The sequence below is a fragment of the Sorghum bicolor genome, chromosome 1 (genome assembly GCF_000003195.3).
Source record: "Sorghum bicolor cultivar BTx623 chromosome 1, Sorghum_bicolor_NCBIv3, whole genome shotgun sequence".
In the NCBI taxonomy this organism is placed as follows: Eukaryota; Viridiplantae; Streptophyta; class Magnoliopsida; order Poales; family Poaceae; genus Sorghum; species Sorghum bicolor.
Genome location: NC_012870.2, coordinates 19641550 through 19667121, shown reverse-complemented (window position 1 = coordinate 19667121; position 25572 = coordinate 19641550). Strand labels below are relative to the sequence as shown.

The following is a 25572-nucleotide window of genomic DNA, read 5'->3' as shown; positions in this document are numbered from 1 at the left end:
AGAAAATAACCCTGATTTGGTTAACCTCCATGTAAAGTAATCCGACCCTTCCACCAATTCAACATTTGAGATTTGTGCTACTAAATTAAGCCATTCTGTAAGTTTATTATCCACCAGAGCCCTTCTAAAAGAGATGTTTAGAGGATTTGTGGCCATCACTTTCGAGACGGTCGCATGAGGATCACGCACTATATTATATAAGGATGGATATTTAACTTTCAGGGGCTTATGTTCTACCCATGTATCATCCCAGAATATAGTGTTGGTTCCATCTTCAATATTAAAGGAACCTTTAGCCAACACCTCATCTTTGATATGCATGATGTCTCTCTAAAAATGAGAGTCATTTGGTTTGGCTGCCACTTGAGTGAGGGTTTTAGATCTTAGGTATTTATTTCTTAAAAGAGATTGTCATATGCCTTCTGTGTTTAGCAAGTTAACCAACAATTTGGCTAGTAGACACTTATTTTGCAATTGTAAATTTAAGATACCTAAGCCTCCTTGGTCCCTACGACGACACAGGATGTCCTATCTGTCAAGTCTATATCTATGTTTGTCTGAAGAGCCTTGCCAGAAGAACCTTGATCTAAAATGATCCAGGTTTTTAATGACTCCTTTAGGGATCTTAAAGAAGGACATCATAAACATGGGTAAGCTGCTTAAGATTGAATTAAGCAGAACTAGTCTTCCCCCATGTGACAGGTATTTCGCTTTCCAACAAGAGAGTTCCTGTTGAAAACGTTCTTCCATCTTTCTCCATTCAGAATTCAGGAGTTGTCTATAGTGTATTGGGATCCCTAGATATCTGAAGGGATATTCCCCTACGTTGCACCCAAAGAGGCTAGTATAAAAGGATTCCATCTCTTTAGCTCCACCATAGCAAAAGATTTCGCTCTTGTAGAAGTTGATCTTAAGCCTAGATAATTGTTCAAAAGCGCACAGCAACAGTTTTAAATTTTGTGCTTATTCTGGGTCGTGATCTATAAAGATGATGGTGTCATCTGCATATTGTAATATAGATAGACCATCATTTATAAGGTGGGGGATGGCTCCTCTTATCTAACCATTAGCTTTTGCTCTATTTATAAGAAGAGCTAGCATATGGGCGATGATGTTAAATAAGATTGGCGACATTGAATCACTCTGTCTGAGTCCGCGTTTGGTTTGGAAGTTAGGACCTATGTCATCATTGACCTTAATTCCCACACGTCCTTCGGTGACCATGGTTTCAATCCACCGACACCATTTTGGGGAGAAACCTTTCATATGTAGCGTTTGTTGTAAGAAAGACTACTTCACCTTGTCGTATGCCTTTTCAAAGTCAATTTTGAAAATGACACCGTCTCTTTTTTTGGTGTGTAGTTCATGGATGGTTTCGTGTAGAATTACGACCCCTTCCATTATGTTCCTGCCCGGCATAAAGGTAGTTTGCGTTGTTTTTAGCTACCAAATTTAGCCTATTTGTGCCCACTTTAGTGAATATCTTAAAACTCACATTAAGTACACAAATTGGCATAGCATTATTGACGTTTGGAATTAAGGTGATCATACCAAAATTCAGGCTATAGAGATCTAGAGCCTCCCTATGCAGTTCTGCAAATAAGGGTAGAAGATCATCCTTGATCACTCTCCAAAACACCTGATAGAATTCCACAGAAAATCCATGCGGATCTGGAGCCTTAGTATGCTCCATTTGAAAAACTACATTCCGCACTTCAGATTCAGTGAACGGGCTAATGAGGATAGTGGACAGCAGTACCAGTACCAGTACTACGTGTTCCTTCCCTGTATAATGCAAAGAAAGTCATTTAAAATAATAATATGACATTCAAAAACTAATTTTAACTTTATATTTTTATAAAAATATTTATCAAAAAATAATATATATATATAAAGATAAATATATTCATATGATTTTTATATTTCTAAACTGAATGACTTAAAATTTATTTATAATTTATATTCTTAATATTTGATTTAAATCTTATCTAAAACGACCTTAGGTCATTGGTAGGAGTAGGTCACATGTTCAACAGCAGGGTGCCGATTTTTTTTTTTTTTTGACAATTCAGCAGGGTGCCGGGGGTGCTGGGCTGCCGCCGCAGAAGCCAGTAGCAGTACACCACCACCACACCCGAGCCCCGAAAGAGCCAACAGGACGCAGACCAGGACTCGAAAAGCCGCGGGAACCACGGCCCGAAGAGGCCTGGTGGTGGTGCACTGCGCACTGCACCCCGTGCGAGCGGGCGCGGCGCCCGACAAGACCCGCGCGCGTTCCAACTTCCGCTCGCCCGTGCGTTCTGCCCTGCCGGCCGCAGCGCGCGCGGGCTCACTGGTCGAGTACGAGTCGCGCTGGTGTCAAATCAAATCAATCACCGGTCGCCTCCCGTCCGCATCAGTCGAAATCGCATCGAACCATCCTTCCCCGCCGCCTGCGTCGCGCGAGCCGTCGTCTGTCGCAGGTAGCTGCAGCTGTTGCGGTGTTGCCGGCCGCTGGCTGCCCTCTGCGCCTCGCCGTGCCGTGTGTGCACCGGTGGCCGGCCGCGCGCGGCGACGGCGAGGGAGATGGCGTCGGCGGGCCGCTGGGCGTGGATGGCGGAGGTGGCGGGCGAGGAGCTGGCGAAGCTGGAGGCGGCGCATCCGGGCCGCTTCGGCCCGCTCAAGGCCGAGCTCCAGCGCCTCGTCGCCGACCCCGGCCTGGACGAGGCAGCAGCGTTCCCGCTCGTCTCACCGCGCGCCGACACCACCCCGGCCGCCTCCTCGTCCCAGCCTGCTGCTGCTGCTGCTGCTCCTTCGCGCACGGTGACCGTGTGCACTCAAGGTTCGTCCTCCACCTGCCTCCGCTTCATACCATGTCACTTCTGTCCCGTCCCGTGCGACGGTGCTAGTCAGCCAGTGCATGTGGCTGCATGATCCAGCCATCAGCACTCACCTTGCGACGAACTTCTGCAGAGTCGTCGACCCGGAAGAGAAAGCCGCGCGGCAGCCGGGAGGAGGTGAAGCGGACACGGCGGCCGAGCACGCCGCCGGGAGGGACGAAGGACGGGGCCGACTTGGCCATCGAGCGCGCCCACCGGTGCCTAGAGAGGATCCGCGCCGTCAAGCAGAGCTTGCTTGCCGCTTGGATTCACTGACGGGATGCAGCAGCAGCCAGCAGGGGTGGAGAAACGAGAGCAGGAACAAGGAGAAACTATATGTCGATGGAAAGGGGGGAAAATCACCTTTTAATCGATCGAGAGTCTTTTTTGGGGGGTTATTGGAAAGTGAGAATCGTTTTGTTCATGATGAAGAAAAGGTTGGTTCTTCAAGATTACAGAGCCCTAGTATGTAAGTAGCGCTGGCCTTGTATTGTACGCCATGTCACGGATTAATTTACCACTCCAAGCCGATTGATTTACCATGCGCATTGCGAATTGTGATACCACTGTACCAGTTGGGGATCATTTCAGCCGATACCATCTAGATGTTCGGCACAGAAGACCAACTTGTACACGGGGGCTGCCAAAATTTCAGAGAGTTCCGCGAAAAGGTAGGACTTGGAATTTATGGCATGTTTGGTTGCTCACTTGGAATTTAGGGCTTGTTTAGCCTGGTTCGTATCTATGGGTCTAGCTTACTCCAACCAAGCTAAGCGTATGCAGGCTCTTCTATTTGGTTCCTTACATGCAGGTAGAAGAGAAGTTGTTTGGTTAACCGCATGAGTATAAATCATATGTAAAACAAATATGTCAATATAAATACTAAAATATTAATTATTTATGATATTTGTGCCATATTAATTTTAATTTACCTAATTCAATCTTAATTTGATTTGAAATCACTTAATATTTACTAATTATGTACTGATGACATCAATAGATTTGCTAATCGTGCTTGGCGCGAGCCTAGCCCAGTGATCTATTCAGCCAACCAAACACGAGCGCATGCATCCGAGCAGCCTGGCCCAACCCTCATGCAGGATACCAAACACGCCCTTAAGGGATGGTTTAGAAGGTTTTGGCTTCTCAAAGTGTTCCACCTATGGTTGAAGCTGGTCTAGAAAACGTTCGATAAACACAACCCTAGTTCTAATTTTGCAAACAATTTATGCTAAGTTTGTGAGCCAGGAGAAGCTACATTTTTATAGCTTTGAATTCCAAGTGCAACTTTTTCAACATGAAAGCAAGGCCACCGCTGGTTTAACTCATGCCAACATTTTCCACATTTGACTAAGTCATCCAATGAACGTTGGAGTAGTGCAGGAGTACTAATTTTACTAGCTAGGGGCCTACACAAACCACTCCATAGGATTACCAAGTCACAATATCATACTCGTCTTGCCATTGTCCACACACATATTTTTTAAAATTACACGGTACAACATTCAAAACACGTACACACTCACCCATACTAATGCAACGAATATCGTTCCTTAATCAGCCAAGTGAGTTACACCACTCGAGATCCCGTTTTGCCTTGACCTTAATCCTCACCGAACCTCGATCACATTCATTCATCATCATGATTAAACTTTTAGCTCTTTCCTGCCATATTTTTTTCATCATTTAAGCAACAGTTTGCAAGCATGATAATTTTCTCATACTCAACTTCTACTGTTCTAAGCATGCTAGGCATGGATAACGTATTATCTATAAGTTTGACCTTTGGGGGGGGGGGGGGGAGGGGGCACTACAAATTTTCTCAAAAATTGATTGAATTAAAAATGATTGGAAATAAGTTCAATGGCGCACAAGTAAACGTGATGCTTATGCATGAGCAAGATGGAAATACATTTTTGCATAGCTTGGAACATAATTAGGGGCTTGACGGTTATGACAAAACTAAATTGATTGTCCACTACTCCACTAGTATTGAGTATTGACAGATCATACGTCTAGGTTGCCAGACCATGTGAGGCCAAGAGAGGTGTGCCTTGGACAGCTCATAAAATTGTGTAGCTTTTGTCGTCAACATGTTCCAGTGGATCATCTGATATCCCTACCGGCCCATCCATCAAAGCACGACTCTGAATCAACTATTCCCTCCATTCAAAATTATAAGACATTTCCAGACATAATGTATATCAGTTCAAACAAAAACTATTATCTATAATCTATAACTTTGATAATCATAAACTCTACTTCTCTAAACATAAAAGCTATTCATCTAAGCAATGCACTACCATATTCCATTAGAATCCACTAAGTAAAACCTCAATAACTATTTATCTCATCATGCAATGCACTACCACATATACAATTAAAATCCAATAGCACATATGACAACTGTAATGTCCACGTCAGTAAGACAAATAAGTATAGTCCACATCATCATACTACACAATCCACTGTCCACTACCCGCAGCAACGCGCGGGGTATGCTCCTAGTTTCTAGAAAAAAACAAAATGTCTTATAATTTAGAACAAATGGAGTATATGATTGACAAAAGTAATTATCGAATTGTCTTACGGTTGCACACTGACTTGTTAGTTACATAACGCACTGGTTTTGCAAATATATGGATGCAAGACTCATGATGATTATGACGTTACAATAGCTTTGCCTTCGGCCGAGTGCCACCCACGAAAATTGTAGACCACAAAAAGGTCTAAGAAAAGAAAACTAATATCACTTTGGGCCTTGCAGGCTGGGAAAGTAAATCATATGGTCCTTTGAGCAGTTGGGCCTTGAACTAACGGGGGAAGCAATAATTTGAGGAAGTCCAACCAAAAAAGTTTCCGTACTCGCTCTGGCCGATACGGCGTTCAGACGACCCAGTTCCGGCCGCCGCGTTGTTGCTCCGACGGCCGCTGCGGCGGGCGGAAGCACCCTCGGGCGCCAGCCGCCTATCTGTCCCCTTTCCCGCGGCTGGCGTGGAAAGAATCCCCGAGAAAGAGTCGAGGAGATTGTACGGCGGAGGAAGAGATGGTCTGGGCGCTGACCCCCGTCGACACAGCGCGCGGTGCGCCCTCCTCTCCCCGTCCAGATACTTATCACCTTCCTATTTGGCGGGGCTTTTGTGGGTTTCGGTCGATTGTTTGGTGAATGCTTGTTCTTGTGTTTCGCAGGGACGCTGAAGCGTTACATCTTCGCCGCCGGGACGTACAAGGTCGGCCGCAAAGGTGCCTCCTTAGACCTTCCCTTGCGTTTCTTTTGCGGTTTATTGCTGTTAATTGGTGTGACTGTGATCGAGTACTTCTTTTTAGCGCTTGGCGTGTCCCTTTTCACTTAAGGGAGATCATGATGTGTGATTACTCGGATTAGAAATAGCAATATGAACTAGGAAAAGGTTTATGAATTTATGGGTTTGCTACTTATTATTGAATCGGCAATGGAGAAGATCAAAGCTCCCTTTTTTATGATTTTATTAAAGTTTATCTTGTCTTGTCTTAAATTCGCTTGACCTAGTACACGAAACCATATACTGATATTGGTGATTTCCACTACAGATTGTGATGTCATTGTTCAAACTGACACATCTATATCCCGAGTCCATGCGGAGATTGCAATTGAAAAGATGGTTGCCTGGGATCCGCATTCTGGTGCACCTGCCAGTCCATCATTTGTTCGTGTAATCGACCGATCAAAGTATGGCACATTTGTCAACAAAGTACATGGAACCCAGGGCAGTCGTCTGCATAAAGATGAAAATATGATGCTTACTGATGGGGATGCTGTGACTTTTGGAACTGGTAATGCGACCTTCAGGTGAGCTCAAGTCAAAATAACTCATACATTTGCTAATCCTTTCACTTATTACATGTCTTTTAGGTTTTAAAAACACCTTACCCATACATGACTCTATCTTACCTGTTTTTCTTTACTCATATGCATCATTGTACTCCTAGGCTGTGGAAGTTGAACTGGTTGTACATATTTCAGTGTTTATCTTTCTTATTGCAGGTTATCATTTGTTCCAATAGTGGCCTATTTTCATGGCGGAAAGTCATCACGAATTGATCCATCATTACATGCAGTCATGAAATCTATTGGTTAGTGGAAACAGCACTTCCATTCTGTAGTAGCAGCACTGTTAGTTCATTTGAAAGTATATTGGTTCATTTTTCATTTCGTGAATGTGGCTAGAGCTGTTGATAAATGATAACCTGTTTTCTCTTTTGCACACTAATGATGGCCACCATTTTTGTTTGATGTTTCGGAAGGTGCATATGTTACTCGTAAGTGGAGCAATGAATGTACGCATGTTCTTGTTGACGAATCATGTTCGTTGACACCTGAGCTCCTCGATGCAGTTATGGCGAAGAAGCAGATCGTGTTGGGAGACTGGTTTAAGGTACTTCCTTTCCCCTATGGCCATACTTCTTATATGCTTCACAGCTCCAATGTTTAGATCAGTGAATTGTTATATTCCATGTACACAGGCTTGTGTGAATTAGCTTACTAGGTTAAAAATCATGGTCACTGGTTTTGACTCTTGAATCTGAATTAGCATTCAACTCCTAGTTAAGTTGTGGCGTATAAACCATTCTTATAGTGCATGTCTCCAGCTGAGTTCTGTTTTTTTGTATCTGTTTCAGGCAATGGCTGAAAAGAACATACACACAGAGATCCCTTCTTGCACACAGTAAGTTGTGGATACCCCTTCGATGCCTGTTAATATAGTTTGTGTGGATCCTTGTTCATGTTGTGCTTGCTTTATGATCATAGAAAGTGAGGTGTTTTTGTTTGAACTTGATCCAGATACATTCCAAACTTGACCCTTGATGGGATGGTGATCAAGATGGTGGATATCAGTGTCATTCAGAATTGCCTAGCAGGCTATACTTTTATCCTGGGGTCATCAGATAAAGTAGTGTACTATTCTTTTTCTGTAGAAAGAAAGAAGATCATTAGACACTTCATTGTTGAATAATTCTATTCATGTGCAGTATCAATTTGGTGAGAAGCTCCCTGGATTACTGGAATCAACTGGAGCAAAGTACCTCCACATTGACGACTTTTGTGCAAACAGCCAGGTTAGTGCTGATGGTAAAACTATTTTATGGTGGTTGTCTTCAGAAAATATGGGACGTGTAATCTGTTTTCTCCAAGCACAAATTTGAAGTTTTCCCTACTGGTCTATGCCAGTAGAATTTTGCACAAGTTTTTCTAGTTGGTTGCTGCATTGTTTTTTATACTAATTTTCCACCTTATTGTTGATAGGACTCAGCAGCTGGAGATACTGATCAACAAATTCTTGTAGTTCCTGCAAGATATCCTTTGGAATTCAGCAAGATACGTGGGTTATTTACTTTGTCAAAGATCAGTGATGTTAAGCTATTTGCTGCTACATTATCTGGCCGCTTGGAAGCAACTTCTATTGAACCACCTGCTTGTAAGTATGAAAAGAATAAATTCATTCACTGGCTCACTGCTATTCTCTTTTTCTTTTATCTTGGCATTAGCAATAGCACCTTTGATGCCTTTCCCTGCATAAAATCAAGCTATAAATTCATATGATCTTTTTATTCTATTTCTGTCAGTCATCGTTACATCCTCGAATTCCACGGATGACACTATTGTGGCGGATTCAGATGTTGAAATGGAGACAGCAACTTCTGATCCTATTGGTGCTGCTAAAAAGTCTCAACATCACATTGAGAATATCTCTGAATCTGATGACGAAAAGGATATCACAAATAGAACCAATGAAGTTGCTGTAAGTATCAGTGGAACAAAGGGTAATGCTATTCACCCAAAATACCCAGAGAAAGTTGAAGATTTGAAACCTATAGAGGAGGATGTTAAGGTCATAGAGAAAACAGCAATGTATAGGTCCACAGCTAGAGATGAGGATGCTCGCATTTTGAACAAGGCACCAAAGGATGAGAATTTGGACACCAGCAGGGATGGGGCTTCTGATGTCATATTTAGTCAGAATCTGGTTGTCAGAAGCTTCCCTCAGTCAGCTCCTGCTGCACCAACAGAAGTTGGAGGTGTTAACTTCAAACGTTTCAGGAAGGTAAGATATATATAGCAATTGTGTGTATAAATAAAATCCTTTTTGGCACAAGTAACTGAATGTAAGCTTGTTTACTTATGGGCCTCTGACCTTTTGCTTTAGAGGGAAACAGTGTCTGGAAACAGCTTCAAGGACCTTATTCCATTTGCGCGGGAACCATACAGGCAAGAGCTCAAAAGGCTTCCTGTGAATTTTGAAAGGTTATTGATAGTTAGACATGAGACTTCAATGAGTTTGTTTTCTTTCTGCAGAGAATCGGACTACGAACGTGGCACATTGAACGATTTCATGCGGGAGGAGAAACAGCGGAAACAAATGGAAGCCATTGCAGATGACCTCTTCAACAATGCAAAGGTTCGATTCCAAATTCATACTCCCTGAACTTGTTATGTCTTGTGCATGCTTTAACCTTGTGCTACCAATGGAATTTCAGTCGAAGAAAAGAGCAGCTGCTGGAAGTTCGATTCACACCCTACTTACCGGCTACAGATGAGAGCCAGCAGGAGATCACATTTGTATGCGCTCTGCCGGAATCTTCCTTGAAGGGCTAGAGAACTGCATCATTTGTTAACCAGACAAAAGAGAGCAACAGTTATCTTCATGGCACCTTCCATTCTCTCCACTCACTGAAGGTTTTCTGGAGGCAAGAGAAGCCTGCGTCGCAGGGTTTCTTTTTCCTTTTTCAGCCATGGCGAGAGACGCCGGCTTAGTTTAGGTAGACGTAGGATGGCTGTCCTGAGAGATTTTGGCATTACACGCTGGGCAAGCTTAGCATAGTTTAGAATTTGACCAAACATGAGGATTTTCTTGGGTTAAATGTTGCGTGGCTAGTTCCTTATTAGTTTGTTATTGCAGTTGCGAAGAAAGCAAAGGATACGCAGTTTCCACGCGTGGCTGGACCGTCCTACAAACCGCTGAAAGTTGTACTCATATATGTACAGGAATCACCTCCCAAAATCATCTGAAACAATCGTGCAAATTTCACACGAAATGCAACTATCTGCACCCACAATGGAACAATGCTTGGTTCCACCCATAAGCCAGACAAGCTCATGAAAGTTCTATGGGCAGCAATAGAAACAAAATCAACCACTGGAGGCACAGTAATGATGATCATACAGACTGCTGTGCGACAGAAGCAGCCAAAAAAAAATCTACGCTGCGTGACTCAAACTTCAGATCAAAATTACTAAATGTGTGCTCGATACCAACGTCAAAGTACTCTTTACTCTATGATGTTTGATGCGGCATGTTCAACAAATTATCCATGACCCTGCCACCATGACAATCCTGTGTTCCCTTGATGCCACAAACTAAAATATGTTCCCTTGATGCCACAAACTAGAAGATACATTCATCCAACAAGGAATCATACAAGGTGTGCATCCAGCTCTCATGAACTAGGGCCAGGTGATGCTTGCCTCAGCTTGGCTAGGTGTGCATCTAGCTCTCATGAACTCGGGCCAGGCGATGCTTGCCTCAGCTTGGCTTGTAGTAGCATACCCAGATCATCTGCTATGGCTTTCTTTTTTGTAGCCACCTACACGAAGCACAGAATGTTTATCTTCTTAGGCAGATCATTCTACTGCATTCAGGATTTAATTGCATTGCAAATAGCAAATATCCAACTTCTCAATATCACCTATAAGCAATGCTTCATTAACTACTATATCAAGCACATCACACTGAGCTATGTGCAGGGGATAAGTTAAGTAAATGTGAATCTAGTAGAGTAGTAGTAAAATGTAGTTTGTGCGGTCAATCATCATATAATAATTTATGTTGCTACTGTTTCTAGAAAAACAATTCAGTTTCAGTTTCCTTTGTTTATTTCCTTGGTCAAAAGTTCTCTTAGAGTGTAAGACACAGAGACCTCTGCCAGAAACAAAGTTTTTAACAAAAATGCACAAGATGGAATTACCTATTGTGGCTCTGGGAAGAGTAATAGCATGCAGACAAGCCCTCAACATCTTATGGTAGTGAGTTCAGGTTTATATGCAATTTTGAACCGCGGTTGAATACAATTCATAATCTATAATAGATGTAACATGATAAGCAACATTAACACATAAAAAGCTTTGCCAAATTTCTCATGGTTAGTGCTATATGGACACATTGGAGAGATGAGAATATGATGGCCGTTTCAGGAACCAAAATTCCAACTGGCCATCAAAGTTGCTGAAAGAATTTGTTCTTAGACAACCCAGCATACTATCAGTATGACAAGAAAAGTCAAATCAAAGAATCTGAGGATATAGAATGTTGGCAAGGTAGTTAGAAAAATTATAAGAATACAACATTTACTTTGAATCTCATGTCAAAAACATTTTATAGCAAAGAAACTAGAGCTATTCATCTTCAAATGAGTATAATGATGTCCAGATAATTAGTGCTGTTGTCAGTAAAGAGTAACTCATGTAGTGAATACGAAACAAAGCATTTGCTCATCCAGATGGGAAGAAATAGCAACGTATACAAGAGCAGAGCAGTCAGCAAGAACATACCTCAAGCAGTTCATCAAAATTTGACTTCAATAAATTAACTTTCCTTTCACAGTATTCTTTCCCCTGAGCCATGGTTTTCTGCGCAGCAAACAAAAAAAAATTAAGTAGACATACTGTATTACTGTTTAATTACGATAGTGCATCATTTCACTAGGTTGAATAGGTTTAAAATAAAAATGGCCTTACACTAAAAAGTCCAAACCATAAAAGGATACATTTTATATTTATGCTGGGGAAAATTAATGATTTCTCCCTCCGGTGAGGCAATAACCAAAATTCAAGAAGGCAGGCTAGCCTAGGCGTTTCAAGGCGTTTTGTATATATGCTAATATACATATATTATCTTCTGAAAGAAAAAATAAACAGCTGAATAATGGGCTTAGATAGATATAAAGGCCAGCTTAGAGAGATAAAGGCCCAACAGGCAATAGTCCAGCCCATCTCCCACTCCAAGTCTCCAACCTTATCCATCTGCTCGGTCTCCCGCTTCCTCCGCTAGGTATCCCGCATCAGCCGCCGCCGCCAAAAACTCTCCCTCTCCGGCATCTCTCTCTCTCCTCTAGTGTGCACTTGCCCCCGCTCGCGCATGCCTGCACTCGCGCCCACGCAGGCCCGCGCCCGCCGCCGCCCGCAGCTCCTCCTCCATCGATGACCTCCGCCAGACGCTCCTCCTCCCCCATCGGCGCTTAGATGTCCGCCTACCCCCATAGGCCAGGTGGGCACCCATCGACTAGCAACAGTCACGCCTAGGCAGAGCCTAGGCGTTGCCTTTTTAAACTTTGGCAATAACTGAGAGCATCTCCAAGAGGTTGGAAAAAGGACCCCCGCCCCCCCCAATCACCGGTTTTGGCAGAGGTGAAAATAACAATTCCAACAACTCTCATTCCACACTTGTCTTTTTTTCCATGCTGCACAAAATCCCTCTCTAACTCCTCATCTATGCGCACGTGCTCGGTGCTATCAATCTGTGAACTGGTGCCATGGAGCAGAAAAAATTTCATCGCTCACGCGCTTTCGGTTCACCTACCTCTCTCTCCCCAGCAATCCGCCACGCCCCAGCCGATCCTGGCTGCTTGCGCCCGCAGCTGGCCTGGCTGCCATCAGCTGGGGGTGGCTGCGGCCGGCTGTGGGGTGGCTGCTGGTTGGTGGGATTAGGGTGGAGCTGGGTGCTAGTTTTTTAAGCCATCGCTTGTTTTTTTGACCCTTCGCCTTTTTTAAAATTCTTGAGGAACCAATTATTAGTGACTATTGGAGAAATGCAAAAAACTTTGCTAGCTACTCATTTTTGGTGAATTGGAATGAGGATTTAGCAACTATTCTTTTAGCTCTTGAAGATGCTGTGAGTAAAGACATCACCGGACGCTTGCAAAGCTAGTAACCGTAGCTTCTCACAAAGGCTGACAGAAACTTAGCAACCGACCTTTTCCTTCTGTAATAAGTATCAATATATTCAGTTTCAACTTGATAATGTGATGTCCGTTATTCAGTCATCGATTATACGAATGCCACCGGTGTTTTTGGTACAACCAAAGAAGCTTTAGTGGTTCAAGTCCACATGACAATCTAGATAAGTTTTCTAGCTGAACTAACATATCAGTCATGTATAAAACAACTACCTAACCTAGACAACTACAAGAAGCCAGGTTACCTCGATGAAGTAACCGGTGCCGACGTCGACGAGGACCTTCTCGGCGTCGTCCAGAGAGCCGGGAACGTAGAGAGAAGCCGTAAGGGGCACGAGCATCTTCTTCCCTGCACACCCACCACCGACGCAAAAGGGGTAACCATCAACCAATCGGCCGCGGAAAGGAAGAGGAAACGAAACGAAACGAAACGAGCAACGCGGGTAAGCAAGGGGGATCGGAGGCGGTGGGGTACGACGATGTACTTGCCGTGGGGGCGGAGGGATAGGTCCTGGAGCGCGGCGGAGGCGCTCTCGAGTCGGGTGGTGGCGGTGCGGATCTTGGTGAGGCTGTCCTGGAGGAGGTTGACCTCCAGATCCGTCTGCTCCTTGAGCCCCTTGAGCTGCTCCACGCTCAGCTTGTCCAGCTCGATCCGTCCAGGGCTCGCCATGGCTATCGCCTTTGCTAGCTAAGGCTTGTCACGGCGGCGCCAGGGCAGGACTGGCGGCGGGTGTAGCGGAGGGAGGAGTAACGAGAGAGACGCGGGCGGCGGGCAGTATAGGCTAGACCAGTAAGAAACGGAGGTTAACTACGTTAAATAAATTTATCGAAATACTATAGCATCAAAGGCCCCTATAGCTCAGTGGTAGAGCGTCAGTCTTGTAAACTGAAGGTCTGTAGTTCGATCCTGCATGGGGGCACATTTTTTGTTTTTATTTTCTTTTTGGGTTTTATTGTACTCTTCGTTTAAGTTTTCAATTTCAAATTCCAAATCACAACTTCCTAGCATTTTAATTTTTCTTTAATATCCCTTTTCTCTCCAGACACACACGGTATTGTTTTTCGGCCACTGGTTGGATTATCTTTTATTTTCTGTTTATAGATTTTTAACGGTTTTGTTTTATTTTGGTCTTCTTTTTAGCAAAAAAGAAAAAAAAATCCAAATTTGCCATTTAATTGTTTTTTAGTATACCTTTTTTTCTCTAGACACATGGTTTTTTTCGGCCACTTGTTTGGATTCGAAAGTTAACTAAGCTTTAAGTATTTTAGACACCAATGAGTAATGAAGGTACTGAAAAATGATATTGCGTGGAAGATCCTATCACGTGCAAACGAGAACGATAGAACTAAAACGCTTTGTCAAGCACACTCACACCAACTAGAACTATATTTTCTATCATCATTTTGGCTCACTATGGCAATATATATTTTAAAATCAAAAGACAATCGAGTTATTCAGCTAATGGTTTTTATGGTTGGTAAGGCGATTGAAACTGATAACCAATCTCTCTTGGTCGTGCCCTACTTGTATTGTGAAGAGAAAGGGGAATTTACAAAACAGCTCTAATTTGGACTGGTGTTCTAGAAACAGCACCAGTAATTAGTGAATTAACAGAATAGCACCGGAGAGATTATACATTGAAACAGCACTCCACCTCTATAAACATGATTTATTTGTTTTTGACATATATAGCTTTGTCTTCTATCCCTCGTGCTCTTTGCAAGGCACGTCATCCACCCTTTATTTCTCTTTCAGATGAAGACACCACCCTATAGCTAACCAAACAATTCTGCATGATTAAAAAAACTGCATACAGAGAAAATTTAAAAATGAATGAATGGATGCTACTTTAAGCATATAAGCACTCCAGAAATTGTATATTGAATAACATGCATCCATAAATTTGCATATTAAATAAAAGACATTCATAAAATTTCATATATTGAATAATAATATATAAACCTGACCTTAACCTTCTTTAAAAGCAGCATCCATATCAGTATCTATTCATTTATTTATTCGTAAGAGTAAAATTCACCAATAGCCCTTAATTTGTCTAGAGATGTTATCTAGGTCTCTAAAGTTCCAAAATGTGTTTCTGGCTACCTAAAGTTGTGACAACTCTTGTTCCGGTTCAAATGAGCGTTTACTCTACATGCTATCCTACATGGCATGGATCTAACATATGCATATGTCAGCGACAAGGTTTCACCTTAGAAAAATCGTATCTTTTCCATAAGCCCCGAGATAATGAATTCTAAAGATTATAAAATTCTCGACACCTAAATTAGGAGGAAAAACAAATGACTATCCAAGTTAACAATATGTATCTACAACCATCACTAATCAAGATTGAGTTGTGTACTCTCTATCTCTCTCCATCTCAAAATAAGTGCATATCTCACACTTTGAGGAGTCGGACATTCTCAAGTTTAACTAGATTTTTAGAAGATAATACTAATATTTATATCTTTAAATAGGCTTATAAAATATATGATGTGATTTATGTTTGTTTGAGATCATAAACATTAATATATATATATATATGGTCAAATTTAGAAGTTGTTGTCTCTTTAAAGTATGAGATATGCACTTCTCTTAGGATGGAGTAAGGCCTTGTTTAGTTCCAAAAAATTTTAGGAAATCGCCACTATAGCACTTTCGTTTGTATTTGACAAATATTGTCCAATCATGGACTAACTAGGCTTAAAAGATTCGTTTCGTCAATTCCGACCAAACTGTGCAATTACTTTTTATTTTCGTCTATATTTAATACTCCATGCATGTGTCTAAAAATTTGATGTGACGGAAAATTTAAAAAATTTTGTAAATTTTTTTGGGAAGCCTAAAATCGAACAAGAAAAAAAATGCAAACCTAGAGTAGTTCTAGGCGAAGGCGAGGAGTCAAACGAAGCAACGCCCAACTGATGGAATTGACATTTCGTGGTCTTCTTTGGCCTCTCGTCGGCTTGGGCGTTGCCTCGTTGGGAAGGTCATATTGGTTGATGGCCTATGGAGGGATTTGTGCATACTTTACGTGGGTTTGGACCCTTCTAGATATTTGTTTGGTTGTACTTACATTCAATCTATCGATATGCAGATGGGTTGCGGCAGATCGAAGTCTATCTACCAAGAATTATAAGATTCATACCAGTCAAGCTAGTTTAATTTTGACTAAGTTTATAATAAATGATATTAACATTTATATCTCTAAATAATTTTATTATAAAAATATATTCAATAAGTAATTTAAGGATACTTATTTTATACCATGAATATTACTATTTTTTTATATAATTTTGATTAGAGTCTAGTTTGACTAGATTTATAGTAAATGATATTAGCATTTACTTCCTCTATCCCAAAAAGAGTTTTTTTTTACTTTTAGACATCATATTTAACCGTTTATTTTATTCATTTTTTTGTAAATTATAAAATAAATAAATTATTAGTAAAGTATCTCTAGTGATAAAATAAGTCTTAGCAAAATATATAATATTTATGAAAAAAATGAATAAGACGAATGATCTAAAATTCTCGAACGACACTTTTTTGGGACGAAGAAAATATGTCTCTAAATAATTTTATTATGAAAATATATTCAATAACTAATTTAATGATACTTATTTATACCATAAATATTGACATTTTTTAATATAAAATTTAGTTAAATATTAAACTATTTAACTTCTCAAAAAATAAGAATTACATTCTTTTGTGAAGAGAAGTAGAAGTTAAACTAGATCTATTCGTTGGCACTATTATTGCTGTTACGGTTACTTAGGCCGGTCTCAATGCATGTTTGATGAGAGTGTCATACACGTTAAATAGGGTGTCACATAAGTAAATTTGCTGACTTGGCATGGTCATTAAATAAAGAAGTTTCATCAGATGAGAGAGGAGTTTCATCTCCATAAAACTCATATGACACGGTTACCTAGTTTATAGTCTTGGTAACTGTGTCATGAAAGTATTGAGACTGACCTTATACCGAACATGAGAGAGATAGACACAGCGAAAAAGAGCTGCCGAACAGGTCTAGCCTTGTTTAGTTGCGATTTTTTTTTGATATTGTAGCATTTTGTTTTTATTTATTAAATATTATTTAATTACAGACTAATTAGACTTAAAAATCATCTCGTGATTTATAGGCAAACTATACAATTAGTTTTTATTTTTGTCTATATTTAATGTTCCACGTATATGCTGTGAAATTTAATGTGACAGAGAATCTTAAAAAAAATAGTTTTTAAGTGCACTAAACAAGGCCTAATTCACCAACACCGCACTGCCGCTCTAGTGCTCTACCCGTACTCCCTCTTCCCTAAAGTGACGTTTGGATTTTTGGCACATGACATATGACTATGGTCTTGTTTACTCGCTCCGTTTTGAAAAAACCAGTTGTTGTTGACTTTGACCAATCATGTTTGACCGCTCGTCTTATTTAAAATTTTTGTATAAATTTTAAAATAAATAAATCATTATTAAAGTACCTCTAATGATCAAATAAGTCATATCAAAATAGATGATATTTATAAAAAAGTTCTAATAAGACGGATGGTCAAACAAGATGTCTAAAAGTCAATAACAATGGTCCTTTTGAGATGAAGGGAGTTCCTATCAAAAACTAATTTTTTAAAAAAAATTCTCCGCCACATCAAATCTTTAGACACATACATAGAGCATTATATATAGACGAAAATAAAAACTAATTACATAGTTTGCTTGTAATTTGCGACACATAATGTTTTGAGCCTAGTTAATCTATGATTGAACAATATTTATCAAATACAAACGAAAGTGCTATAGTGTCTCGAAATTTTTTCAGGCAACAACTAAACAAAGGCCTATATGAGAGGTGGGAAAGGGAAATGGAAAGTAGGATAGGCCTAATACCATGTTTGGATATTGGGAAAAGAAAATGATACTGGATTTGGGGAAGGGAAATGAACAACTTAGGCTGTCCCTAATAATTAATTATATGATTAGCTATTATATCATGGACAGAAAAAAATTAGAAGAAAAATTAGTTTCTAGCGACGAATAAATAGCCTATCTATTTCACGTAGTCTAAAAGTCTGAGAGAGAAACATGTGGATTCAATAATACATAAAAAATAAATATATATAAAATAGTCTTTATTTTTATCCCTTACCTCTAGGTCAGCTAGCTATGTAGCTAACATTATTGCAGGCGTTCTTATCTTCAGAGCACCTTCAAAAGCTTTTCTAAATTACACTCTCTAAATCATTATTTAGAGAGTTATTTTCATAAAAATCACTTTTATATATTTTTTTATTTTTCAAAAGTTTTGCTAAATCTCATGCGCACTCTAAAAAGTCATTCTCGTCTTCTATATTTGGCTAGCAAAAAACCCGGAATAAACAATGATTATATTTAGATGACCATTTTAGAGCTGTTGGAGGGTAATTTTTGACCAAAATTACTATTCCTAGCATTTAGGAAGAATATACAAAGTCGAGCATCTCCAACAGTTATGCAATTGAAATTTGGCATTTGTTGGAATTTGCCAAGTCCCTAAACCTTTTGCCAAAGGAAAAATAAGTCCATCTCCAAATGTTTGGCATTTTTGACTTGGCATTTTCCAATTTAGTGGACCCATCTATTTTTATTCGAGAATCTTTCGTCGTTGCGTCGCGCGTCGCGGTCGCTGTTCCATCCGAGTTTCCCATGTCGCCGCAAACTGTCTCCGTACGTATGCGTCGGTGTGTTGTGTGTCGGCGGGCGTCGGTGTTGCAGGTAGAGGTGGACACGACGCGGTGGTGCGCTCAGGCTACAGCGGCAGGCTCAGTGCGATCTGGTCGAGCGGGAGTGTAGGGTGCGACATCTGGCGGCGCTTGATCACCAAAACACCATTGGCTTGTTCGACTCGGCAACAGTCCTAGGGCTTCTGTCTTCGGCAAACGAGGATAGATCGAGGCCCATCCGATGGATTCCAGATTGCCAAACACCGATTTTAGTCGACGTTCCATCATATGCCAAACCTTTGGGGCTATGCAAAAATGCCAAGTTTGGTCCATCAAATGCCAAGTTTGCCAAAATGCATAAGTCAAATGCAAAACTGTTAGAGAGCATTTTTTTAGGTTTTTGGCAAATTTTAAGAATGCAAAGTCTAATTGCATAACTGTTGGAGATGCTCTTAGAGCATCCCAACCGTTTTGCATAATTGGTTTGGCAAATGAGAGAGTTTGCCAAGTCTCAAAAAAATATGGCAAAGGTGAAAAGAGGCAATCTCCAATGGTTTGGCATTAATCACTTGGCAAAAAAGAAAATTATAGACCCACACAATTTTTTTGCCAAGCTTTTCTTCTCCCCGCGCATCGGGTGAATGTTTGTGGCAAATTTATTTCCGCCGAGGCGCTGAGGTCGTAGCGTTTGTGCATGGCCGCTCGGAGTTTGGCGGCTAGAGTCTTTGCCGGCAAAAACGATCCGAATAGCATCGATGGAGTACCTGGCGTTGATGGAAGACCGATAGGCAAAAACACAAACAATTGGGAGGGTATCGATGGAGTACCTAGCATTGTTGGAAGACCGATGGACAGTTCGCACGAAAGTCTGGCTGCGGGATGTCGCCAAACTCGCGCGACCTCAACCCGTAGCCGCGCGCGGACTTCGCGCAAGTTTCCCAATGCCAAGTGTGAACAGACTTGGCATATATGCCAATTCTTCTCCTCTTTTTGCCAAGTTAACAAAATTGCAAAGTCCAAATGCCAAACCGTTGAATAAATGTTTTTAAGACTTTTTTGCAAATACATAAATGCAAAGCCTATTTGTAAAACAGTTGGGGATGCTCTTATATCTTATATCTTAGAGCAACTCCAACAGCTTTGCTATTCTTATTATGGAGGTCTTTTAGAACTTTTATAGTAGAAAAATCGGCTCCAACAGATGTGCTATTTGGTTTTGTAAAATAGAAAGCTTGCTATCCCTTGATTTTCGTTGGTCATATATAGCCAACCATTGACACTAGCTATCTGATACCAAGACTGTTGTAAATCTCGTCTTTTTTAAGAAGTTATCTATTTTACAAAATGGCTAAACATTGAATTTAGCTACTAATTTTAGTCAAGCTCTTGGAGATGCTCTTATCCAAACTCGACCGGAGGGGTGGGCTACCTCTGGAAAATAACACGGAATGGAGAAAATCTAATTCTTATATTGGTCCGGAGAAATAGTTTGTTCACGCTATCAAGAACAAAAAGAACTAAAAAAACGAAAAAGCTGTTTTGTTTTCTTTAAAAAATAAAGGGAATATTACTATATGGTACGATTATTTTTGTTGATGTGTCCAAAAGAAACATTCATTAACAGTTGTATACGCGATTTGCACCGAAACAAAAACAGTTCTAACTTCTAACACGATCTGATTATACACCGTACTATGATTGAATGAAACGTGAGGGTTCGTCCAAATTGTAATCTACTGCCGCGTTTCTCCCTCAAAACCGAAACGCCGCCCACCGCGAGAGTTCGCAACCCGGCCGGTGATCCTATCACTTCACCAACACCAAACACGGACACGGTGGCCTCTCCTCTCTAATCCCGTGCTCCCAAAATAAATAAAAATAAATCCAGAGGAAATCTGTATTCGCTCGCCGCAAAACACAGCACTAGAAAATCGATGACCTAAATTCCATAGAGAGAGTCAGATAGAGCGAGAGCGAGGAAAAAAAAAAAAAATCCCAATCCACCCCCCGCCGCGAGATCGCCGGGCGCCGCCATGTCGACTCCAGCCGCCGCCTACTACGCCGCCGCCGCGCGCAAGCAGTACTTCTGCTACCAATGCAACCGCACCGTCCTCATCGCGGTCTCCGCCGCCGCCGCCGGTGAGCTCTCGTGCCCCGAGTGCCACGGCGACTTCGTCGAGGAGGTCACCGTCCCTGCCCCCACCTTCATCCCGCTCCCCTTCCCGTTCCCCTTCGCCTCCTCCACCACGATCCCCGCTGGCAGCAACGCCCCCGCCCCCGCCCCCGCCCCAGCAGCAGCCGGCTCCGGCGGGTCCCCTACCTTCTCGTCCTCGTCCTCCTCCGCCGCGACCTCCCCGTCCCAGCCCAACGACATCTCCTCCATCCTCAGCATCTTCCTCGGACTCGGCCAACAGCACCCCATCAGGTCCGGCGGCGGCGGCGGCGGCTCCGGCTCGCGCGCCGCCGCCGGCACGGCCACCCCCGAGAACGAGCCGGAGCCCTTCGATCCGGTCATGTTCTTCCAGAATTACATCCACAGCCTCATGGAGGGGGGCGCCAACATCCAGGTCCTCCTCGACGACGCCAGCGTCAACCTCGGCTCCGGGCCCGGCCTCGGTCGCTTCGGCGGGGCAAGCTTTGGGGATTACTTCGTCGGCCCGGGCCTCGAACAACTCATCGAGCAGCTCGCCGAGAACGACCCCAACCGCTACGGCACGCCGCCGGCTGCCAAGTCGGCCCTCTCCTCGCTCCCCGATGTTGTCGTGACTCACACCATGGTTGCAGCTGCGGAGGGCGCTGAGTGCGCCGTCTGCAAGGAGGATTTCTCGCCTGGGGAGGTGGCCAAGCAGATGCCCTGCAAGCACATCTACCACACCGACTGCATCGTGCCGTGGCTTGAGCTTCACAACTCGTGCCCCATCTGCCGCTTTGAGCTGCCCACTGATGATCCTGATTATGAGGGGCGGAAGGGCTCTAATCCTCCTCAGCCGGCTGTTGGTATTGCTGCTGCTGCTGCGGCATCTGGGAGCTCTACTGCTGCTGATGGACAAATGGAGGAGAGGCAGGATAATCCAAGGGTGGTTGAGAGGAGGTTCAATGTGTCGCTGCCATGGCCGTTCAGTGGATTGAGTGGGCAAACATCGCAGCAGGATGGGAACAATGGAGGCAGTGGTAGCAACTCACAAGGCAGTGGCTCGCAAGATGGTGGCCCACCCAGCAGCAAGAATTGATCACAAATCAGCTGGAGGTATTTGCAAAATAAAATTCTCCTACCATTACTAGTAGCTATAAACTTATATAGTTTTTTTGATTCGAAGTGGATTGAGAATTGATCACAAATCAGCTGGAGGTATTTGCAAAATAAAATTCTGCTACTGTTACTAGCTATATATTTTTTCGAAGTGGATTTTAACCTGCCTGAAGCTATTTATTCACTCATCAAAGCTCAATTTATTGGTTGTGTTTTGAAGTGGAATTATTGTTTTCTTTTTAAACACAAGGGAATGAACCACCCAAATATAGTGAAAATGTCATAAAAGGCAATGCCATTTGTGTATTGTTATAGGGGTATATCATATCATACATAGAGAAGTCTTTATAAGCCCTGGTGAAGCAGGAAAAGTTGGAGAAGTACAATTAACTGATTATTTGAATCTGATATACTTGATGTTGTGACTTTAAATTTCATACAGCAACTGTGGCCTATGCTGTTCACAACTCACAACAAGTTTCTATCATCTTGAAACAAAATGAACTCAATGCTTCTATCATGTTTGCAGTGGTAAGGCGACTTCCTACCTGTAGACACTAGACAGAGTGGTGGAGCCTCTTTAAGGCCAAGGAGGGCCATGGCCCCCACTAACCTCCTAAACTTGTTTAAGCAATAGCTAATTTCACTATTTAATTGCTGTATGCAATGCTAATCTACACTCTCATTGGCCCCTTCTGAACTCCTTTGGGAACTCTGCTACTGCCTGTAGAGATTATTGGTTCAATTGAAACCATGTCATGAGAAATTTCCTGAATCCAGTTGTAAATATAATGTTTGAGCAATGGATGGTAGTACTCTGTGTTACCCTAAACGCACCAGATCAATTGCCTTACATGCCAAATTTGTTGGCCAAGTTTTTTTTGGGTTTATTATCTTACAAGTGTACAAGTTAGATTGAACACACTTAATTTTTGGCTGAATGTTCACTTCCTTTGCTAATCACAAGATTAGGGATCAATTCCTTATTCGAAGCAGAAGAAACTTCAGGAATCTAATGCAAAACCTATGCTTCTTTGCTTCCAACCCTCTCATGTCAACTATGATATCACCTGCTTTCAGGAGTACATTGATGTGTCCCTATAGAAACAATATCTTTCTTCAGGAAGGCTTTATAATCTTATGGAAAAGAAACCTTTTTGGTTATACTAATCCCATATCTAGCATAACTGTAGGGATCAATTGTCTTGTTAAGAAGATAGGATTTGTGAACTGAGAAGCTTGCGAATCAACATGATTGTATGTTCTTAAATTGCCTACCTAGAAGGCTATAGCTTCTGCATAAAAAATATATCTATGACAGTATGTGCTGTTTCATTGTTTTGGCATGCTTTTAGTCATAGTAAACATCTGTCTATCTAGCGGATTTCTTTTTCTTAAACCAGTATACATTATAAAAATGACAACACCCCCCCCCCCTCCCCCCTCCTCCAGGATGGGTAACAGAACAATCAGAAAAGTTTTTGCAAAGTTAGTGTGGTTGGTTTATACTGACATCTTTCTCAGTATATAGCACTTCGCAATTGGCTACCTACATGGTTCCCATGGGCAGATATTAACGTAGTCAACTAGAGTATGATATATCATTTTGTTTTTTTATTGCATAGTTAACCAATACACAATGATAGATTGAAAGTAAATGATGACTTGGATTGTTAAAGTGCTCAGAATTGTATATTATTCTGCCCATACTTCTGTTTGTGTCCTTCCCTAGTCCTGGTAACAAATGTCAATTTATCAACATTGGATCGGATGCATGAGTGCAGCGTAACGGAACATTCATATCACTGTATTGCTCCTGGGAACTGCATTTCTGGTCTTCTAGTTGAATCCTAGGATGTTCTACTTTATTTCAATTGGTTTTTAGTTTGTTTCAATTGTTTTCTGTTTGCTTTAGTTTGTTGTTATTCCGTAATGTTCGATTCAGAAGTAAGTCAATCTATAGAACCATTGACCCAGCTTGGAGTAGCTTTGCTCAGTGTTTCAGTCTTTCTGCATTTTTTATAATCACTTAACCACCTTGCAAGTCAATACAAAAACATAGTTTCCCCCTTTTTTTCATTGTTAACAAAAAGGATGAGCACATCATCCTGAGCACTACAATAATGTCAAGGCTTTCATAGTGAAATCCATAATCTTCTTGGGCACGTGTTATATTTTATAAAATAATAAGAAAGGCGTGGAGAATCTGATATTTTCTAGATGACAATGACTTGAACAAAGAGAAAGTCAATTACTGGAACACTTCAGCATGAATATATATATATATTGTTTAAAGAACCGCCTGCACTGATGACATTTGTAAACTGTCCCAGGAACATAAATCATTCAGTGTCTAAGATATTTTATAATAAAGAAATACCAGGCAGTCGTATGGTTCGGTCAATGTTAGCTTTCAATTTGTCGACTTTTGTTTTTACCTTAATTGGCAAAACCTTTTGTCTGTCTGCGCTATTGCTCATGCTGTCCTTTGCACCTCAACAATTGTTACTTCTTTGATGATTTTGTGGTTTAGACCAACTAGTACTAACAAAGGTTTTATCTGGCTGCAGGTTCACCTTTTGGCGATCTGTTGAAAAGTCTATGCAGTATTTATGTGTCACCATGACTATACCTACAGGAATTTACAGTCTGTTTGTTGTGGAACAATCGTTTGTCTTTAGTTCTCTTGCTGTTCGTTAGGTCATCATGCAGACAAGGCGCAAAAAACTGCCCCCGCAGCAGAATCTGCGCGTTGAGACTTTGTGTAGATTTATTGGATGATCTTGGTCTGTGAAATGGTGAATCCCAAATCCAATCTTTTAACTTGTATATAGGCGGTAGTTCCTGTCGAATGCTGCATGCTGTGAGCCTGTGCCTACCGTGCACTCTATGTGCAATGTGTTTGCGTTCTTGCATGCAGTTGCGGCTTTGCAAAGCCACAGGGGCGCACCGCACGTGCCGTTCTGCATTCTCTTCGTTAGCAAAACACCAGTAGGGTGTGCATGCTACATCTAAAACATATACTACTAACGTACGCCTACATGACATTCACAAGCGACGGGCGTGTCCAGAGGGATTTGGTTACTGTATCATTTTTATTTGTATTTGATAGTTATTGTCTAACAATAGACTAACTGAGCTGAAAAGATTTATTTTGTAAATTATAGACAAACTGTACAATTAGTTAATTTTATCTACATTAAGGGAAACTCCTTTCCTAGGGGTGTTCATGATGTCTTTTTTTCTCATCCCTAAAGGGGCGCGAAAAAGACTAATTATTATCGATCTAGGTTTTCTCTGGCAATATGAGGAACATAAGAAGGTTAGTAAAATGGGACATTTTTTGTAAACCAAGGAGCATGGGGGGTTTGGGATCTTAGATTTAGAAGCCCAGAATAAATGTTTACTTAGTAAATGGTTGTTCAAGCTCTTTAATGAAGATGGCTTGTGGCAAGAGGTGCTAAAGAGAAAGTATGTCAAGGACAAATACTTGTCACAAATACAAAAGCGCCTAGGAGATTCACACTTCTGGTCTGACTTGATGGAGGTGAAGGAGTTGCTTCTCCAACACGGGAGGTTCAAGGTAGGTAATGGTGGCCAAACAAGGTTTTGGGAAAATGTATGGATTGATCAACAACCGCTAATGCGGAAATTCAGGATAGTAAGGAAAAAAGAGGTCTCGATAGCTTCTGTGCTTAGTTCAACCCCGTTGAATATTTCTTTTAGAACGGGATTAGTGGGGGAGAGACTAAATGAATGGCTTAA

General features: G+C 41.6%; 4 protein-coding genes and 1 non-coding gene across 5 annotated transcripts; 4 read left to right on the top strand and 1 right to left on the bottom strand.

Moving 5' to 3' along the window:
- On the top strand, positions 2248-3334 carry LOC8067389. Its single transcript, XM_002467006.2, has 2 exons — positions 2248-2821; positions 2953-3334. The coding sequence occupies exons 1-2, from the start codon at positions 2566-2568 to the stop codon at positions 3132-3134; spliced, it is 438 nt and encodes a 145-aa protein (XP_002467051.1). The 5' UTR covers positions 2248-2565; the 3' UTR covers positions 3135-3334.
- On the top strand, positions 5693-9828 carry LOC8067124 (nijmegen breakage syndrome 1 protein). Its single transcript, XM_002467005.2, has 13 exons — positions 5693-5941; positions 6048-6101; positions 6429-6687; positions 6883-6971; positions 7143-7273; positions 7518-7564; positions 7681-7789; positions 7869-7955; positions 8143-8314; positions 8463-8941; positions 9044-9105; positions 9193-9295; positions 9375-9828. Exons 1-13 carry the CDS (start codon positions 5905-5907, stop codon positions 9432-9434), a joined length of 1689 nt encoding a protein of 562 aa, XP_002467050.1. The 5' UTR covers positions 5693-5904; the 3' UTR covers positions 9435-9828.
- On the bottom strand, positions 9992-13696 carry LOC8067388 (probable prefoldin subunit 5). The gene is made up of 4 exons (XM_002464413.2): positions 13338-13696; positions 13094-13197; positions 11446-11523; positions 9992-10481 (listed from the first exon to the last, which is right to left on the bottom strand). Exons 1-4 carry the CDS (start codon positions 13516-13518, stop codon positions 10392-10394), a joined length of 453 nt encoding a protein of 150 aa, XP_002464458.1. The 5' UTR covers positions 13519-13696; the 3' UTR covers positions 9992-10391.
- Positions 13697-13768, top strand: TRNAT-UGU. The gene has a single exon. It is a non-coding gene; the product is annotated as a tRNA-Thr (tRNA).
- Positions 20352-24636, top strand: LOC8067387 (E3 ubiquitin-protein ligase RING1-like). Its single transcript, XM_002467004.2, has 2 exons — positions 20352-21804; positions 24378-24636. The coding sequence occupies exon 1, from the start codon at positions 20591-20593 to the stop codon at positions 21785-21787; it is 1197 nt and encodes a 398-aa protein (XP_002467049.1). The 5' UTR covers positions 20352-20590; the 3' UTR covers positions 21788-21804; positions 24378-24636.

Bases quoted from the DNA above. Each gene is read 5' to 3' on its own strand.
- LOC8067389 (XM_002467006.2), top strand. From the start codon at position 2,566: ATGGCGTCGGCGGGCCGCTGGGCGTGGATGGCGGAGGTGGCGGGCGAG. The intron at 2,822-2,952 runs GTTCGTCCTCCA...GAACTTCTGCAG, and splicing joins GGTGACCGTGTGCACTCAAG to AGTCGTCGACCCGGAAGAGA.
- LOC8067124 (XM_002467005.2), top strand. From the start codon at position 5,905: ATGGTCTGGGCGCTGACCCCCGTCGACACAGCGCGCG. The intron at 8,315-8,462 runs GTAAGTATGAAA...TATTTCTGTCAG, and splicing joins TTCTATTGAACCACCTGCTT to TCATCGTTACATCCTCGAAT. The intron at 9,296-9,374 runs GTTCGATTCCAA...ATGGAATTTCAG, and splicing joins ACCTCTTCAACAATGCAAAG to TCGAAGAAAAGAGCAGCTGC.
- LOC8067388 (XM_002464413.2), bottom strand. From the start codon at position 13,518: ATGGCGAGCCCTGGACGGATCGAGCTGGACAAGCTGAGCGTGGAGCAG. The intron at 13,198-13,337 runs GCAAGTACATCG...GTGGGTGTGCAG, and splicing joins CCTATCCCTCCGCCCCCACG to GGAAGAAGATGCTCGTGCCC. The intron at 10,482-11,445 runs GTATGTTCTTGC...TGCTTCGTGTAG, and splicing joins ATTTTGATGAACTGCTTGAG to GTGGCTACAAAAAAGAAAGC.
- LOC8067387 (XM_002467004.2), top strand. From the start codon at position 20,591: ATGTCGACTCCAGCCGCCGCCTACTACGCCGCCGCCGCGCGCAAGCAG.